The sequence below is a fragment of the Corythoichthys intestinalis genome, chromosome 15, assembly GCF_030265065.1.
Source record: "Corythoichthys intestinalis isolate RoL2023-P3 chromosome 15, ASM3026506v1, whole genome shotgun sequence".
Lineage (NCBI taxonomy): Eukaryota > Metazoa > Chordata > Actinopteri > Syngnathiformes > Syngnathidae > Corythoichthys > Corythoichthys intestinalis.
In genome coordinates, this window is record NC_080409.1 from 49,961,821 (window position 1) to 49,981,114 (window position 19,294).

At 37.5% G+C, this 19,294-nt stretch overlaps 2 protein-coding genes across 8 annotated transcripts in view; both read right to left on the reverse strand.

Moving 5' to 3' along the window:
- evla (Enah/Vasp-like a) overlaps nt 1-19,294 on the reverse strand; it is a 228,790-nt gene that overhangs the window by 90,325 nt on the left and 119,171 nt on the right. The window lies entirely within an intron of this gene.
- eml1 (EMAP like 1) overlaps nt 1,888-19,294 on the reverse strand; it is a 135,314-nt gene continuing 117,907 nt past the window's right edge. For 2 of the 7 annotated variants that reach the window (XM_057859979.1, XM_057859977.1), the window contains exons 16-24: nt 15,293-15,418; nt 11,994-12,125; nt 11,741-11,808; nt 10,084-10,172; nt 9,894-9,991; nt 9,698-9,785; nt 9,343-9,438; nt 6,876-7,006; nt 1,892-6,770 (exon numbers count right to left, since the gene is read on the reverse strand). In XM_057859979.1, the coding sequence (XP_057715962.1) occupies nt 6,645-6,770; nt 6,876-7,006; nt 9,343-9,438; nt 9,698-9,785; nt 9,894-9,991; nt 10,084-10,172; nt 11,741-11,808; nt 11,994-12,125; nt 15,293-15,418 (954 nt within the window). In that variant the 3' untranslated portion in view covers nt 1,892-6,644. Of the gene's footprint in view, nt 6,771-6,875; nt 7,007-9,342; nt 9,439-9,697; nt 9,786-9,893; nt 9,992-10,083; nt 10,173-11,740; nt 11,809-11,993; nt 12,126-15,292; nt 15,419-19,294 lie in introns of all 7 variants that reach the window. The other 5 variants (XM_057859982.1, XM_057859976.1, XM_057859978.1 and 2 more) reach the window with 5 other exon arrangements.

A 19,294-nucleotide genomic window follows, 5' to 3' on the forward strand; every position in this document is an offset into this window, starting at 1 on the left:
ATTGTGGTTATTTAATAAGTAATTGTACGGTATCTTTATTACAACAGTTTATAAAGATAACCTTGTGCTCAGAAAAAATACCAGTGTGTAAAAATATATATATATATATTAGGGCTGTCAAAAATATTGCGTTAACGGGCGGTAATTAATTTTTTAAATTAATCACGTTAAAATATTTGACGCAATTAACGCACATGCCCCACTCAGATTAAAATGACAGCACAGTGAAATGTCATGTTGTTAATTGTGTTTTTCGGAGTTTTGTCGCCCTCTGCTAATACACATACACACAGTATTTTATTCAAAAATGTTAAGATATATGCGTGCATACATGTACAAATGATTGTTTTCTTTTCTAGTGTGGAGTGTCAACTAATTTTCACTTTTGGCGGCAGGGTGAATCACAATATACACAAACAAAGACTGACATTGTAGCAATAGACAACATCTAGTAAAAATGACCTTCATGTGAAAGACAATTGCACAAAGTAAGTATGCAAATAGTGCATTTCAGGTCTCTGATACAGGAGAAAATACAAGACTGCAATATTTAAACACAAAAAAATGCTTTCATGCATAGCCATTGTGTGACAGCACAAATCGTTTCTGTACCTGTTCAGTCTGTCGCTGTCCGTCTGAGACTCAGACGAAGCCAGCTTCACTTCCTGGGTCCATTAAAGCTCGTTTCTCTGATAGATGCGCGTAGCTCAGTAAATAGGCGGCACAATCTGAGATACTGACATTTAATTGGCTAAAATAGTACTAGGTAGGGTTGTTCCGATCAGGTTTTTTTGCTCCCGATGTGATCCCGATCGTTTTAGTTTGAGTATCTGCCGATCTCGACATTTCCCGATCCGATTGCTTTTTTTTGCTCCCGATTCAATTCCAATCATTCCCGATAATTTTTCCCGATCATATACATTTTGGCAATGCATTAAGAAAAAAATGAATAAAACTCAGACGAATATATACATTCAACATACAGTACATAAGTACTGTTTATTATGACAATAAATCCTCAAGATGGCATTTACATTATTAACATTCTTTCTGTGAGAGGGATCCACGGATAGAAAGACTTGTGACTTTGTATATTGTGACTAAATATTGCCATCTCGTGTATTTGTTGAGCTTTCAGTAAATGATACTGTAGCCATGCCCAAATGCATGATGGGAAGTGGAACCATGACTGTGTGTTGTGCTACCAATTGATATATCTTCTCTGCGTTGGGAAATAACATAAGGTGTTAAGGAAAAGATCAATTGCTACCTTGCTTCCCCACATTGCTTCCCATGGTATTTCTAATCATAGGGAGAGGAATTGTAAGGCTTTAGCCAATTTAAAAAAGGCTCCAAAGGCTGCCAAAACTCACTCTACTCATTATAGGCTGCCTTTTATCGCTCTATAAAGGTAAAACAGCGCCATTACAGATTGAGCGCGACAATGCGTGAGTGGATAGTGCAGCGCATGCATTAATTGTGTTAAATATTTTAACGTGATACATTTTTTAAAAAATTAATTACCACCGTTATCGGGATAAATTTGATAACCCTATCTTAAGCTAAACTAAAGAGTGGAACATATTATGTCTGTAACGTTAAATACAATTAGAAAATGATTTAATTAAAAAAAAAAAAAAAATATATATATATATATATATATATATATACTAAAAAAAGGCATGTCCGATATTTTTTTGCCGATTCCGATACTTTGAAAATGACGTGATCGGACCGACATCTCTAGTACTAGGATTTGTAAGTATCTGACAACGGCTATTTTGTCCACTTATTGGCTTTTATTTTGCACATTTTTTCCATTATTACAACAAAAAAATAATATTCTGTGTCTTTTCGCTTTATCAAACCAGATTCTTTCCACTGGGATACACATGATCGAGTTGTTTTCTATCCCTTTAAAGCAACACTCGGTAACTTTTCAGCCATTATAAAATATTTTCATAACATTTGAGATGTCGACTGAACTAGTTGAATGATACCTCTTTTATATCTTGTGGGGGTCTGTATCGCTTTCACAAGCACTAACTTTGAGGAGGGTGGCAGGAACCATGCCACACAAAAAAAAAAACACTTCCCCTTTTCCTCATTCATTATGAAGACGGAAGTCGATGCGAACGCTTTAGCGCAAATTCTGCAAAGATGGCAGAGCAACAAAAGAGACAAAAAGTTTTTTGTCTGATAAGGGTAAAAAAGGAGGCTATCACGGGTGGGCTCAGCCACACAGTTGCTAACCGTCATATACTATCGTTTAGTTACAACTGGATTGATTACTTTATTATTATTCATCCTTCACAAAGCTGCTGGAAACAGAATTGTTGTTTAATCCATCCACGGATGACCGGGAGATTGATTTTTTGATTGACTGATGATTTTACGACACTGTGCGGGTGTGTGCTGGTCCTCATGGGAAATGCAGCACTGGTCTTCAAAGGAAACGCAGTCTTCCTTAAAGCAAAACACTACCGTTTTTGTCCACCGGTGTCTCTAAAATCGACCAACTGAAAAGTTACAAAGCGTTGCTTTTAGTGTTTTTTTTTTTAAACAAACATGAGTCACAGACATTTCGTTTGGACACAGCATCCAATGAGTTTTATTTGGTTTTCTCTGTCAGACAAATATTATTTGTTCAGTGGTAATTGCAGGTTCAGGTGCATCATGGGAATACAAATTCCAGCCTCATCATCAACGTTTTGACCTCTCAAATCAAAGCAATGTTATGAGTGTGAAATGTACCGGTACAGTATATGATTCACAGATGGGAAGGAAAACATGAGAAGCTCAATGAAGACTCAATATTTCATCTTGCGTGTTTTTTCATCTATTATCGAATTTAAAAACAAACAAACAATTGAGTTGAATTAAAATATGTTTGTTTCCCTGACTGAGTGTGCACTGTGGAGAATCAGGCAGTTACAGTGATACGGTCTCACTCTTCAACTAGACTAGTCATAGTCAGTAATGGAAAGATATTGTTTATTGAAGAACCCAAAACCAACCAGAATGCCCCCCCCCCCCCCCCCCAAAATGCACTCATTCACTCATTTGCGCCTCAAATTAGCAAAGCCTTTTTAGTTCAGGTATGGACCAAAAACATTGGGGTTTAATCAACATAAAAGGTGTCTTTCGTTAACATTATAAAGTACAAAAAAATCTTGCAACTTAGTGTTTGTACTTGAGGAGTTAATACAGTTTTCAAATTCATACAAAATCAAGTGCAATTTAGCAAGATGTGTTTAGCTTAGCAGTTGGGCAACCTACAGCCTCGCAAGAACGGTTGTCCATGCCGTTCAAGTAAAAACGAACTTATTTACAGTGGGGTAAATAAGTATTTAGTCAACCACTAATTGTGCAAGTTTCCCACTTGAAAATATTAGCGAGGCCTGTAATTGTCAACATGGGTAACCCTCAACCATGAGAGACAGAATGTGGGGAAAAAAAACTGAAAATCACATTGTTTGATTTTTAAAGAATTTATTTGCAAATCATGGTGGAAAATAAGTATTTGGTCAACACCAAAAGTTCATCTCAATACTTTGTTATGTACCCTTTGTTGGCAAAAACGGAGGCCAAACCTTTTCTGGAACTTCACAAGCTTTTCACACACTGTTGCTGGTATTTTGGCCCATTCCTCCATGCAGATCTCCTCTAGAGCAGTGATGTTTTGGGGCTGTCGTTGGGCAACACGGACTTTCAACTCCCTCCACAGATTTTCTATGGGGTTGAGATCTGGAGACTGGCTCGGCCACTCCAGGACCTTGAAATGCTTCTTACGAAGCCACTCCTTTGTTGTCTGTGTGTTTGGAATCATTGTCATGCTGAAAGACCCAGCCACTTCTCATCTTCAATGGCCTTGCTGATGGAAGGATTTTTTTTACTCAAAATCTCTCGATACATGGCCCCATTCATTCTTTCCTTTACACAGATCAGTCGTCCTGGTCCCTTTGCAGAAAAACAGCCCCAAAGCATGATGTTTCCACCCCCATGCTTCACACTGGGTATGGTGTTCTTCGGATGCAATTCAGTATTCTTTCTCCTCCAAACACGAGAACCTGTGTTTCTACCAGAAAGTTCTATTTTGGTTTCATCTGACCATTACAAATTCTCCCAGTCCTCTTTTGGATCTTCCACATGCTCTCTAGCGAACCGCAGACGGGCCTGGACGTGTACTGGCTTCAGCAGGGGGACACGTCTGGCAGTGCAGGATTTGAGTCTCTGGTGGGGCATTGTGTTACTGATAGTAGCCTTTGTTACTGTGGTCCCAGCTCTCTGTAGGTCATTCACTAGGTGCCCCCGTGTTGTTCTGGGATGTTTGCTCACCGTTCTTGTTATCATTTTGATAGATCTTGCATGGAGCCCCAGATTGAGGGAGATTATCAGTGGTCTTGTATGTCTCCCATTTTCTAATAATTGCTCCCACAGTTGATTTTTTTACACCAAGCATTTTACCTATTGCAGATTCAGTCTTCCCAGCCTGGTGCAGGTCTACAATTTTGTCTCTGGTGTCCTTTCCTTTGGTCTTGGCCATAGTGGAGTTTGGAGTGTGACTGACTGTGGTTGTGGACAGGTGTATTTTATACCGATAATGAGTAAAAACAGTTGCCATTAATACAGGTAATGAGTGGCACCTCATCAGAAGAAGTTAGACCGCGTTGACAGCCAGAAATCTTGCTTGTTTGTAGGTGACCAAATACTTATTTTCCACTCTAATTTGGAAATAAATTCTTTAAAAAAATCAAACAATGTGATTTTCTGTTTTTTTTTTCTCCACATTATGTCTCTCATGGTTGAGGTTTACCCATGTTGACAATTACAGGCCTCTCCAATCTTTTCAAGTAGGAGAACTTGCACAATTGGTGGTTGACTAAATACTTATTTGCCCCACTGTTTATATAGGCAGTCCCCGGGTTATGACATACCCGACTTGCGTGATTTCAACTTTACTTTTTTTCACTTCTATTTTTTATAATGTTGACTTATGTTTTGTGATGCATGCTTTCATTGGCACGGAAAGCATAGAGCAGGTAGTACTAATGGCACGTGAGTAAGAGCGCATGTAAACACGAAGAACAGCTTATTTGAGCAGACGAAGAAGAGCGCACACGCAAGGAAGAGCGCATGTGTTCCAACAAAGACAGGGGACAGCCTGCGAGCCTGCCCGCACATTCGTTGCTTGTGAAGCACCTGTATATAGCACAATTTGTACTGTTTATTGTGCATTTTCAATTGTGGTCGAATACTTTGGGCGAGTTGATGTGATTGTTTTTCAATATGTGCGGACGCCAACTCATACATGCTAACCGTTTGTGTCGACTGTAATTGCTGTATGACCAGCTGTTTTTAAACGCAAATTTGAATTGCTGCTATTGAAGATGAAACAGATTTTGTTATTATTTTAGTTTCATTCCTAAAGTCTTTATGCAGCTAAATAAAGTCGGCAAACCACAGTGATGTCTGTCATCTTCATTTCGGAGCTTAGTTTGCTGTCTAGCTAGGGCTTAGTTTCAATGTCTTGGCAAGGACGGTACAATGACGTATAAATATATGTTTTTGGATAGTTATTTTGAGATTTAGGGGGGTATTTAGGGGTGCTTTAAGGGTTAAATCTGACTTACGCGGAAATTTGGGTTAAGTTGCCAGCGTAGGAACGGAACTTGTTCATAACCCGGGGACTACCTGTATATTTAAACTTTCCGTGCAGTTTTCCTTTCAATATTCTTTGAGCTCAATTAGTGTAATGTCAGGAAAGAAAAAAACTGCCAAGAGTGCAGAATTGTGTCGAATCTGAACTTTGGTACGTTCTTTTTTTTCTCCATTTCCATTAATTAACTGCCAGCCCTCCCAGTCCAAATGGAGTGGACGTCTATTACAGTTAATAGCAGTTTTGGTCCTATGATTAACTACAAATAATATATCATTGTCATTAGAGCTTATAAAAGCATTTTAAAATGATATCAGAAAATATCGACATCGGTTTTCAGCCAATATGAATGTTTTCAAATTGAATGTAGAGGCCTTCTGCCTTTGTACAAGGGCTGGTCAAAGTTTAGTACAGCAGTTCTGCTTATTGACCATTAGATGTCTCCAAACTAAGGACTTACTTAAGGACAAACTTAGGATTTTTTTATGTGAGTGTTATCATTATTAAAGCATCCAGTGGGGCATCAGTCGGATTTTTGGAGTTGGACGATATTGGGATATCGGTTAAAAAGTCATTATCCAACAATGACCTATCTCTTGCCCCATATGGCAGAAAGTAAATATTATCTTGTGCATACAATTTTTGAAGTGGCGTGCCATTAAAAAAAATTCTAATGTAAAATAAGTGCCATGACTCATTTAAGGTTGGGAAACATAGGATAACAGTATTTTGGAAATATTATAAAATGTAGTGTAGTTGCATGAAAGGGTGGAAGAACTGGAGAAACACTAAGCAACACGTCACACCTCACCAGTTCATCTCATTATGGACCTGAAAGCAGACTCGTGAAGAAAACTATCAATTCACCGCAGTCCAGATCCACCTTTTTAGGCATTTCACTTGATTCCGTCGTAGTGCAGTTAGGTTTTGCTTCTTTCTGGAGTGCACAGCGGCAGAGGGAAGTCCATGGTCTGAGTCTTGTCGCTCAGACTATCCTCCACTGCATCACACTCATGTCTTTCCCCCCAGTTGACACCAGACAGCTGTCGTTATGTAGGAAGGTAACGTTGGTTACGTGGCTGCTGTGGGCACTGTATACATGGCTGGGAGCCTGAAATTAGGAACAGAGCCATTTCTCCCATGAACTTCAAACATGCATGGTTATATTTGGTTAATTTGCGCCATTGAACTTCACGCATAAAGTCCAGAACGTTACCCTGAACTGAGAACAGGGGAAGGAGAAGAGGTGGACCTTCCCAAAGTCATCTCCAGTAGCGAGGAGACTCTTATCGTTGGACCTGCTGCCAGCATTGATGTCGGTGCCGTCTGAACCGTCAGACCACATGCCTGTCGGAAAGATGAGAGAGTAACATTGATTTACATTCTGTACGGAGACCTTAAAGGGACATCAACAGAAATGAAATATTGGTGCACACCAGAAACTAACTAGTAAACATTGGCTTTATATAGCATTTAAACTAGCGGATCTTTGCTATGCAATTTAGCCAATTGTTCTAAACATTAGCACTATATCGCGTTTAAGCTAGCGGACCTATGCTATGCAAGTTAGCGAATTGTTGTAAACATTACCATTATATAGAATTTAAGCTAGCGGATCTTTGCTATGCAAGTTAGCGAATTGTTGTAAACATTAGCACTATATCGCGTTTAAGCTATCAGAATTTTGCGATGCAAGTTCGCCAGTTGTTGTAAACATTCCCATTATATCGCATTTAAGCTAGCTGACTTTTGCTATGCGAGTTAGCCAATTGTTGTAAACATTACCATTATATAGCATTTAAGCTAGCGAATGTTTGCTATGTAAGTTCACCAATTGTTGTAAAAATTACTATATATATATATATAGCATTTAAGCTAGCGGACTTTTGCTATGCAAGTTAGCCAATTGTTCTAAACATTAGCATTAGATCGCATTTAAGCTGCAGACTTTTGCTAAGCAAGTTCGCCAATTGTTGTAAACATTAGCATTATATCGCATTTAAGCTAGAGGACTTTTGCTATGCAAGTTCGCCATTTGTTGTAAACATTAGCATTATATAGCATTCAAGCTAGCGGACTTTTGCTATGCAAGTTTGCCAGTAGTTGTAAACATTAGCATTATATAGCATTTAAGCTAGCGGACGTTTGCTAAAAAAGTTTGCCAGTAGTTGTAAACATTAGCATTATATAGCATTTAAGCTAGCTGACTTTTGCTATGCAAGTTAGCGAATTGTTGTAAACATTACCATTGTATAGCATTTAAGCTAGCTGACTTTTGCTATGCAAGTTAGCCAATTGTTGTAAACATTAGCATTATATAGCATTTAAGCTAGCGGACCTTTGCAATGCAAGTTAGCCAATTGTTGTAAACATTAGCATTATATAGCATTTAAGCTAGCGGACCTTTGCAATGCAAGTTAGCCAACTGTTGTAAACATGAGCATTATATAGCATTTAACCTAGCTGACTTTTGTAATGCAAGTTAGCCAATTGTTGTAAACATTAGCGTTATAAAGCATTTAAGCTAGCGGACTTTTTCTATGCAAGTTAGCCAACTTGCATAGCAATAGTCAGGTAGCCTAAATGCTATAGACCCTACTCACGTGACATCACAGCCACGCCCCCGCGCCATGATGTCCGCATACTCGCCATAGAAATGCATTAGCGCTTCGTAAATTCTTCCTATTATTGCACGTTTTACTGCTCGTCAACATTAATACTCAAAATGGTGAAGTCGTGTGTGGCGGTCGGTTGCAAAAACAGAGAAGATAGACGGAGAGACTTGAATTTTTACCGTATTCCGAGAGACACGAAGAGGAGGCCGCGATTGACTGCTGCAATTCGACGAGACAACTGGGCTCCAAACGACTACCACAGATTATGTAGTAGTCATTTTATATCTGGTAAGATGCATTTAATATATATTTAGAGGGTTTCGGTCTGACAACCACAATTAAGATCATTGCTAGGCTAATCGCCGACAACATACACGTATGTATGTAGTTAGTGCTATCGCTAAACCATATAAACATTAAAAGCCCTAGCTTCATTGACAAATGACATGAAATACATTAGACTTGACAGTGGATGTTAGCAAGAACAAAAGATTTTCAATTGAAAATTTCGTAACTCACCTTCCGAGCACAAGATTCCTGCCGAATTTTCGTGTACGAGGACGTGTTTCACCTAACCAGCAACGTAGCATTTATAAGCCTCCAAGCTCTTAAAGTTTTTCAAACTTTCGTGAGAATAGGCTGATTTTGTGTGGGTATCAGATGTCAGGCGAAGCCAGCGGGTCGAAAAACATCGATTTAGGCATCAAATACGGATCTGGCGAATGGATAAACTGAAGCTTTTCCACGTAACGCCTTTTATGCAACGGATCCAATGAGTTTACAGCGTCAGATAACACCGGGGCTTCCATGAATTGCTCTATAACTTGCTCGACTAATAGAAAACAATGAGAATAGGTCTGAAAAAGAGGTACAATATGGCGGCCGGAAACAGCGACACGCCCATTTTGTGACGTAGGTGAGTAGGGTCTATATAATGCTAGTTTCTGGTGCGCACAAGAAACAATCTGGTGCCCACCAGATTGCTGAAATTTATTTTATTTCCGTCAATGTCCCTTTAGGGGCTCTGTACATTTTGACTTTAAGAGAGAAGAAGAAAAAGAAACATACCGAAAACCTGAAAGCCTAGCGTGCAGGTGTGTGTGGCCCATTCAATATCTCGTATGGTCTCCATGCTGACCACCTGTTTGCACACGGAGGGGATCCCTGCGAAAACACACAATTTGGTTGTCTGGAGGTGGAAAAAACAAGCACCTACAGGCTATTTCATAACATTTAGGCAACACAGGCACCAATAAGTCCATGTGTTGTGCTTGCATGCCCTCTAGTGGTAAATTCCTAACCAACAGAAGGCTGTTGTTTTACAATTTAGGTGATTAAAAAAAAAAAAAAAAAAATTTTTTTTTTTTAAGTATACTGTGGCACTTAGGTGTACATTTGTTACAGTATATTTTGATGCACTCACAGTAGAGTATTTCATAGTCTCCTGAGTTAGACACCAGATATTGGGAGTCCACTGACCAGTCAAGGTGGGTGATGAAACTAGAGTGACCCTGGAAAAAATGCTATATTTTGATAACAGTACTAAACGAAAACAACATTTTGATTTTGAATACAAAGTGATAGAAGGGCTGAACAATGTACAAGACCTAGGCACTCACTGAGCACTTCCCCACTCTGCTGTACTTTCTGCCATTTTCTGCCACGGCATAAATGTAGATGTAGCTGTCATGAGAGCCGATGGCCAGGAAGTTGCCATCTGAAGCCATTTAAAAAAAGATACACCAGGAAAATATGTCACTAGATGAGATTTTTTTTTTTTTGCATAACACCAAAGTAAAAAGTGCAAACCTGGGCCAAAGCTCATCACAGAAAGCTGCTCATTCCCATCTGTGTGCACTGTGACTAAATCCTTGGTGTCAGTGTCCAGTACCAGCCACCTACAGGCAAAAAACAATTTATCAATTTTTAATAGGGTAGTCCCCGGGTTACGAACTAGTTATGTTCCTAAACTGGTGACGTAACCCGAATTTCCGAGTAAGTCTGAATTAACCCTTTAACAAAATTTCAAAAATAACTATCCCAAAAGTCCAAAAGTATTGTATTTTGTGTAATTATGGAGGATAAACTGCCCTCTGGTGGCAGCGTTGGGTCTGGCTGGACTGTCACCCTGTATGTATGACTGAAAAGCAGACTCAGATGTCTGACATGGATAAAGGATTGCTCTAGGGCTGTAGCTATCGATTATTTTAGTAGTCGATTAATCGATGAACTAGTTAGTTTGAATAATCGGGTAATCGGATGAGGAACATAAAAAAAAATAACTGAGCTGAGCCTCAAACAGTAGAAAAAACATAAATGAGGATCCAAGTACAACAAAAGAACAATTGGCAAGTTATTAAATTAGCTTAAATGCTATAGAATGCAAAAAAATGTTTTTTTTTTTTACAGTGCTCTTAACTAATCGTTCAAACATGTAATCTCACAAAAAACTGTTAAATATACCTATAAACGAAATTACGAATACATAAAAAAAAAAAAAATTAGATCAAACAAAAACTTAGCATATGTTGGTCTTCATATGTATGCATATGTTGGATTCAGCCATGTGAAATAAGTTATCATATATTCACAGTTGCCACGAGAGGACAGTGTATCCGCACAAATCAATCAATCTGAATGCAAACTTTCAAAACAAACCATTACACCACTTTAATTAAACGACTACTTGAAGCAGCAAAATTTAATTTTTATCTTTTTTGTAATCGAATTGTTCGAGTTAATCGATTAATCGTTGCAGCACTAGATAGCTGTGCTCTGGTTTGGTCCACATAAGGCTGTAAGTTGTTTCAGCTAATATATGTTTGTGTATGCATTTGTAATTAAGTTTACAACTATAGTTTGTGGAGTTATGTGTAAGCGATTTGCTATGAGAATTGTGAAATATGTTAGCAGTCGTAGCATTTTAGCTAGCTGACTTTTGTTAGGCAAATTAGGCTAATTTCATCTACTAAAGTTACACATTGATTAGACTTGATGTTTGAACACCAATTGTTTTTGTGTCAAGTGTTTTATTGTTACAATTGGTATCGTTTTGAATATAAGTGTACATATGTGAGTTTCAGCTTTACAAATTGTCAAAAGTAAAGGAAGTAAAAAGAAAAAGAACAATTGCCTTGTTTGCTGTCTGTAAAGCTGAAAAATTTCATGTTTAGTAAGGAAAGAACATGTCATATTAAGAACATAAAGTAAAAAATAACAAACTGTGAGGTACAATAAGGTACTGTTTATGCGACAAAAAAACAAACAAACAAACAAACGACTGGCGATAAAATGGCGGACGAAACTCTGGCGTCGTAAAGTCGAAATCGCGTAGATCGAGTACGTCGCAACCTGGGGACTACCTGTAATTTACATATGATTCCCTTCTGGAGAAGACACAGATTTGTCATTGTACCATTAGATATTCAACATAGTGGCTCTTTTAAGGAGGAATTTCCCAATGTACCTGCCAATTTGGGTTCCAATGGCAACAACAGCACCAGATGGGTGGAAGTCTGCTGATTGGGCGGTGTCCTATAGAGAGTGTGCAAAGTTTAGTAAAAATAGTCATGAACTCATCAAAAGTGGCGCAAAATAGTTTGCGAAACGCAAAGAGAAAAAAATGATAGCGTTAGGTAAACCAGCACGAATGACTCATTATAATTGATTGGATGTAATTATGTTGAAGGACGCTAGAGGTCAGTGTCGACTCGACTTACTTCCATGTTTTTACTCCAGATAAGCTGACGTGAACTGGAGTCCCATAGGCAGACTTGCCTGTCATAGCCACAGGTGAGGAAGTGGGGTTTGCAGGGATGCGCGGCCAATCCCCACAGCTCATCAGTGTGACCCTAAAACAAGAAAGAACGTTGAAATTCAGGTCAATTCAAGCTCACATCTGAGGAGGCCAGATCTGAATGATAATTATCAATGTGTGTGTTTAATTATCAATAAATAAAATTGATGAAACTAAAATGTATAAAAATCAGAAATACACCTACATGGGCCCCAATACCAATCTGATATCATTTTTCTTAAATTTCACCGTAATCAAACTCATTGCTTACCATTGACAATAAGAGACGTCTGACTGATTTCAAATTTGATAGGACTGGCTGTGAATCATAGGCGGAGTGTGACTTTTGGGGCAGGGGGGGGCACAACATGTTGACCTCAAAACGCAGTGTCAGCAATAAAATTAACTTACAAGAATATTTATAATAATAAGTTGACAAGGACTGTTTTTGTTTCCATCATTCTTGAGGGGAATTCTAAACCAGTCTGCTTAGGATATACTTTTTGCCAAGATCGTCATCCATTGAATATGGTACGCCCGCTGGTGTATTGCCAATGTAGTTACCCCAGTCAAAAATTGTATCCCCTGGGTGGAGCCATATGGAGGTAGATTTGTGTCTTTATTATTCAATCCAAAAAAAAGTTGCTTCAATCAAAATATATATTTTCAACCCAAAAAAAAAATGTGTTTGAATGCAAAAATAAATTTGAAACTCAAAAAAATGCATGCGAAAGGTAATTTTCTTTGATTTTTTTTTTTTTTTTTTTTTTTTTGATTGAAGAAACTTTCTTGATTGAAGTAATGTTGATTTGTGTTTGGGCCACATTTTGGCTAGGACATTTTTGTCATTATTCAATCACAAAAATAAGTTGCCTGAAATAAATATTTTCAAAAAGAAAAATTACTTAAATCAAAAAAAAAAAAAAAAAAAAATACAAAATTCAATGACGGTAAAAGTTTTTCAATGCAAAAAAATATTTGAGATTTGTATTTGAACACTTAATTTTTCCTCCCAAAAAGTTTTCTTTGATTTAAGCAATCCTTTTTGTGTTTGGGCCATATTATGGGTAGGACATTTGTGTCTAAATCATTTAACCCCCAAAAAGTTGCTTCAATGTAAAACATATATTTTCAATCAAAGAAAAAAAATCATTTGAAAAATGTTTTCTTTTTTTTTTTTTGTTGAAATTTATATGCAAAGCAAATGACCGTCTAAGTTGCTAGTCACATGATCTGTTCGAAAAATAATTTTGACTCATTATTAAAAAAAAATTTTTTTTTCTTCATTTCATTCATTTTTGTTGCAGTTTTATTGTTTTACAACTTTTATATACTAGTATATAGGAAAGTCAGTTACATGCAATGACACTTTTCAGCCACCTTAAAATCCGCTTCTGCTGTGAATGCTCATATTTGACTTCCATTGATGGCACTAGAGGTCCAATGAATTCTGACCCTGCCATCCTCTCCCAGTCAAAATGAATTGGACATCCGGCGTCAATGGCAGCAAAACCTATTGTAACATGACTTCTTTCTTTCCAGTGTTTTTTTTCTGTATGTAAATCAAATTAAAGCATTTTTTGAACTGCGAGTCGCAGTTTTTTTTCCCATTGTTTGGCCGGGGATGCGACTTATGTGTGAATTATTAACATAATATTATATAATTTCACCTTATTTAACACTAAACCACAAGAGGGTGCTCAAGGCCTGTGTTTCAATATTGGCGGTAACTTATTAACACAAATAAAAACAACTGAGAAGGGCTGAACAAAGTGGCACTGAAAAGACAATTTAATGTTAGCATACTGTCAGGGGCGCTGAAAGTCACTCACAGCAGGGGGTGCTAAGGATAATTTTTAGTTTTTCGCATTTAAAATCAGCCGTTTCGGTCCAAATTTGTCATGTTCGCACGTTTTCTCCATACAAGGCATGCACAATGGCAGTACACACACATGCTGGATAGTTGATGTACTACTACTACTACTACTAGGCTACTACAAAGACAGCGTTCTATTTCACCTACAGTGAACAGTAAGAGAGCTGTAAATGGCCTGAAAGGCAGATAGATTGACTGTGAATGCTCTGGTTTCGAATAAATGAAGGTTCATTCGCCCCTCCCAGTCAAAATAGTTTGGGCATCGACCGCTGTCAATGGCAGTCATAGAGTTAACTGAGACATTATTATTATTATTATTATTTTTGTCTTTTTAAACATTAACACCTTTTTAAAACGATATCTCAATTCTTGTCAGGAGCATATCAATAACCTTTTGGGATACAATGTATCACGATTAGGGCTGTCAAACGATTAAAACTTTAATCGAGTTAATTACAGATTAAAAATTAATTAATCGTAATGAATCGCAATTCAAACCATCTATAAAACATGCCATATTTTTCTGTAAATTATTGTTGGAATGGAAAGATAAGACACAAGATGGATTTATACATTAAACATATGGTACATAAGTACTGTATTTGTTTATTATAACAATAAATCAACAAGATGGCATTACCATTATTAACATTCTGTTAAAGCGATCCATGGATAGAAAGACTTGTAGTTCTTAAAAGATAAATGTTAGTACAAGTTATAGAAATTTTATATTAAAACCCCTCTTAATGTTTTCGTTTTAATACAATTTGTAAAATTTTCAATCAAAAAATAAACTAGTAGCCCGCCATTGTTGATGTCAATAATTACACAATGCTCATGGGTGCTGAAACCCATAAAATCAGTCGCACACAAGCGCCAGCAGAGGGCGACAAAACTCCAAAAAAACACAAGTAACAAGTGGACATTGCACTGTGCTGTCATTTTAATCTGTTTGAGCGGGGCATGTGCGTTAATTCCGTCAAATAATTTAACGTGATTAATTTAAAAAATTAACTACCGCCAGTTAACGCAATAATTTTGACCGCCCTAATTACGATATATCACCATTTTGATATTTTGTACAGTTATTAAGCCTGTTGTTTTGTATTCTATTTTCTAAAATTGCCTTTCAAGATGGCATGCCTGTTCTTAGGGTTGGATTTCATCAAATAAATTTACTTAAATAATGTGACTTATACACCAGTGCGACTTATATATGTTTTTTTCCCTCTTCATTGCGCGATTTTTGGCTGCTGCTACTTATAGTCTGAAAAATATGATAATTGATTGTACATATTGTGGCGTCTTCTCCACGGCAGAAATGTTCAAATGGAAAAGTGACTAACCTGTGTAATGGGCAGAAATTCTCCATCCAAACTTCCTTGCAAAACAAAATTCTTTGTAGTTCCGATGAGAACACTCTCCCCTCTACCCTCTGCTACAGTCCGGATTGGGCCAAACACATCCGGCACCTGTGACCAAGACATCAACACAACCATGTCGGGTGTACATTATTTGGATTGCCATTAGTCACATTAGTAAGAGTTTTACTGCAATGTACAATCATGCTCAACTGCAAGAGAAGACATCCTCTGTTTTATTTATGAAGCGCAAAATATGCAGCAAGCAGGAGTACTGCTTCTTGCTAACGTAAGCTGGATAGTACATCACAAGAGAGTATACTGTATATATACACTGTTTAATATTTGATCACAGCATTCACACAGCTCTCTGAATTCAAAGACAAGATGCTCAACAGCTAAAATCTTATACATATTGTAATTTTCAGACTACAAGCCGCGACTTTTTTCCCTAATTTTGAACCCTACGGCTTATTTGTTGATTTATTTGGGTTAATGGGTTAATTTGGTTAACACTTTATTTGACACCGGCATCATAAGACTGCCATAAGACGCTATCATGGGCATTAATGAATGCTTATGACTCGGGTTGTTCCGATCATGTTTTTTTGCTCCCGATCCGATCGTTTTAGTTTGATATCTGCTGATCCCGATATTTCCCGAACCGATTGCTTTTTTTTTTTGCTCCCGATTCAATTCCAATCATTCCCGATAATTTTTCCCGATCATATACATTTTGGCAATGCATTAAGAAAAACATGAATAAAACTCGGACGAATATATACATTCAACATACAGTACATAAGTACTGTATTTGTTTATTATGACAATAAATCCTCAAGATGGCATTTACATTATTAACATTCTTTCTGTGAGAGGGATCCACGGATAGAAAGACTTGTAATTCTTAAAGGATAAATGTGACTTTGTATATTGTGACTAAATATTGCCATCTAGTGTATTTGTTGAGCTTTCAGTCAATGATACTGTAGCCACTTAACTGTTCTGCCCAAATGCATGATGGGAAGTGCAACCATGACTGTGCGTAGTGGCACCAATTGATATCTCTTCTCTGCATTGGGAAGTAACATAGGGTATTAAGGAAAAGATCAACAACAACCCTTCTTCCCCACATTGCTTCCCACGATATTTCTAATTGTTGAGAGAGGGATTTTAAGGCTTTAGCCAATTAAAAAGAGGCTCCAAAGACTGCCAAAATTCTCTCTATTAATTTTACGCTGCCTGTTAGCTCTATATACAGATAAAACGGCGCCATTATAGATTGAACACGACAATGCGTGAGTGAGTCATGCAGCGCATGCGTTAATTGCATTAAATATTTTAACGTGATAAATTTTTTAAAAATTAATTACAGCCGTTTACGCGATAAATTTGAAAGCCCTACTTTGAGCCAAAACTAAAGACTCTGGATGAATGTAAGACATTTTGTTTGTAACGTTAAATACAATTACAAAACGATTTAATTAAGAAATATATATATATTAAAAAAAGGCATGTCCGATATTTTTTTGCCGATTCCGATACTTTGAAAATGACGTGATCGGACCCGATCGATCGGCAGATTAAGTATCATTTTGCAAATTACGTCACTAACTCGATTAATGTCCAGCTCGGATCTTTTACATCTATTCAAAAGTGAGATAATTTGCCGGATGACACAAAATGACATCTGTCATAAGCATTCATTAATGCTAATGGCAGAGTCCTGTCATAATCATGATGGTCTTACGACAGTTTTATGGCGCCACTTTCAAAATAAAGTGTTACCAGATACCATAACTAGCAATTAATGAAACAAGTGGAGGACTAACTGAAGAAATAATTAGCACAGATCATGAGTTTTGATTGTTATTTATATCTGTTGTGCTGCAATGCATGATAGGAGGCATGTTGGACGACAACAGTGTTGACAGTAGAGGTTGTCTGTCTCCCCCAAGGGACCAATGATGTCCAAATGAAGCTTCTCAAAGCAATGAAGCTTGGCATCCGATTGGTTCAAAGCTTAATGGTGGTTCATTTGGTCTAATGACAGTCTTATGAGGCTGCTGTCAAATAAAGTGTTACCGGTTAATATCTTTTGGTGTAAATATCCAATAATACAGTGAGGACAGCTGCTGCTTATAGTACAGTACGGCTTACTTGTTGTTATTTGGGTTAATAGGTGACTGTCATAAGATCGTCTTAATTGTGACATGACACTAGCATGGGCATTAATGAATGCTTATGACAGATGTCATTAAGTATCATCCGGCAAATTATGTCACCAACTCCATTTATGTCCCGCTTGGATCTTTTACATTTATTTACAAGTGAGATAATTTGCCGGATGACACAAAATGATATCTGTCATGAGCATTCATCAATGCTCATGACAGTGTCATGCTATAATTACGATGGTCTTATGACAGTCTTAGGGCGCCACTGTCCAATAAAGTGTGACCAAATACCTTAACTAACAATTAATGAAAAAACTGCAAGAGTAACTGAAGACATAATTATCACAGATCATGAATTTTGCTTGTTATTTACATCAGTAGTGCTTCAATGCATGCTAGGTGGCATGTTGGACGACAACAGTGTTGACAGCAGAGGTTGACTGTCTACCCCAAGGGAGCAGTGATGGCCAAATGAAGCCTCTTTAAGCAATGAATCACGGTGGTTCATTTGGTCTTATGACAGTCTTAATATGCCGCTGTCAAATAAAGTGTTACCAGTTAATATATTTTAGGGTAAATATCCCACAATACAGTGAGGCCAGCTGCAGATTATAGTCCAGTGACGCTTGTTTGTTGATTTATTTGGGTTAATAGGTAACACTTTATTTGACAGCGGCGTCATAAGACTGCCATAAGACCGTCATAACTACGACATGACGTTATCATGGGCACTAATGTCATCTGTCATAAGCATTCATTAAGTATCATCCGGCAAATTATGTCACTAACTCCATTTACGTCCAGCTCGGATATTTTACATCTATTTAAAAGTGAAGTAATTTGCTGGAAGACAAAAAATGACATCTGTCATAAGCATTCATTAATGCTCATGGCAGAGACATGTCATAATCATGATGGTTTTATGCAAGTTTTATGGCACCACTGTCAAATAAAGTGTGACCAAATTCCTTAACTAGCAATTAATGAAACAACTAGTAGAGTAACTGAAGAAATAATTCGCACAGAACATGAACTTTGATTGTTATTTACATCTGTAGTGCTGCAATGGATGCTAGGAGGCATGTTGGACTACAACGTTGAGAGCAGATGTTGACTGTCTCCCCCAAGGGAGCAGTGATGGCCAAATGAAGCTTTGCAGTCAATTGGTTAAAAGCTTCATGGTGGTTCATTTGGTCTTATGACAGTCTTATGATTCCGCTGTCAAATAAAGTGTTACCGCTTAATATCTTTTGGTGTAAATATCCCATAATAAAGTGAGGACAGCTGCGGTTTATAGTCCAGTGCGGCTTATTTGTTTATTTATTTGGATTAACAGCTAACACTTTATTTAATAGTGTGAGATTATTTACCGGATGACACTAAATGACATTTGTCATAACCATTCATTAATGCTCATGGCAGTGTCATGTCATAATTATGATGGTCTTATGACAGTCTTATGGTGCCACTGTCAAAACAAAGTGTTACCAGATACCATAACTACCAATTAATGAAACAACTACAACAGTAACTGAATAAATAATTAGCACAGAACATTAATTTTGATGGTCTTTACATCTCTAGCGCTGCAATGCATGCTAGGAGGCATGTTGAACGACAAGTGTTGACAGCAGGTGGCAGCAGAAGTTGCTGTCCCCGCAAGGGAGTAGTGATGGCCAAATGAAGCTTCTTGAAGCAATGAAGCCAATTGGTTCAAAGCTTCATGGTGGTTCCTTTGGTCTTATGACAGTCTTATGATGCTGCTGTCAAATAAAGTGTTACCGGTTAATATCTTTTAGTGTAAATATCC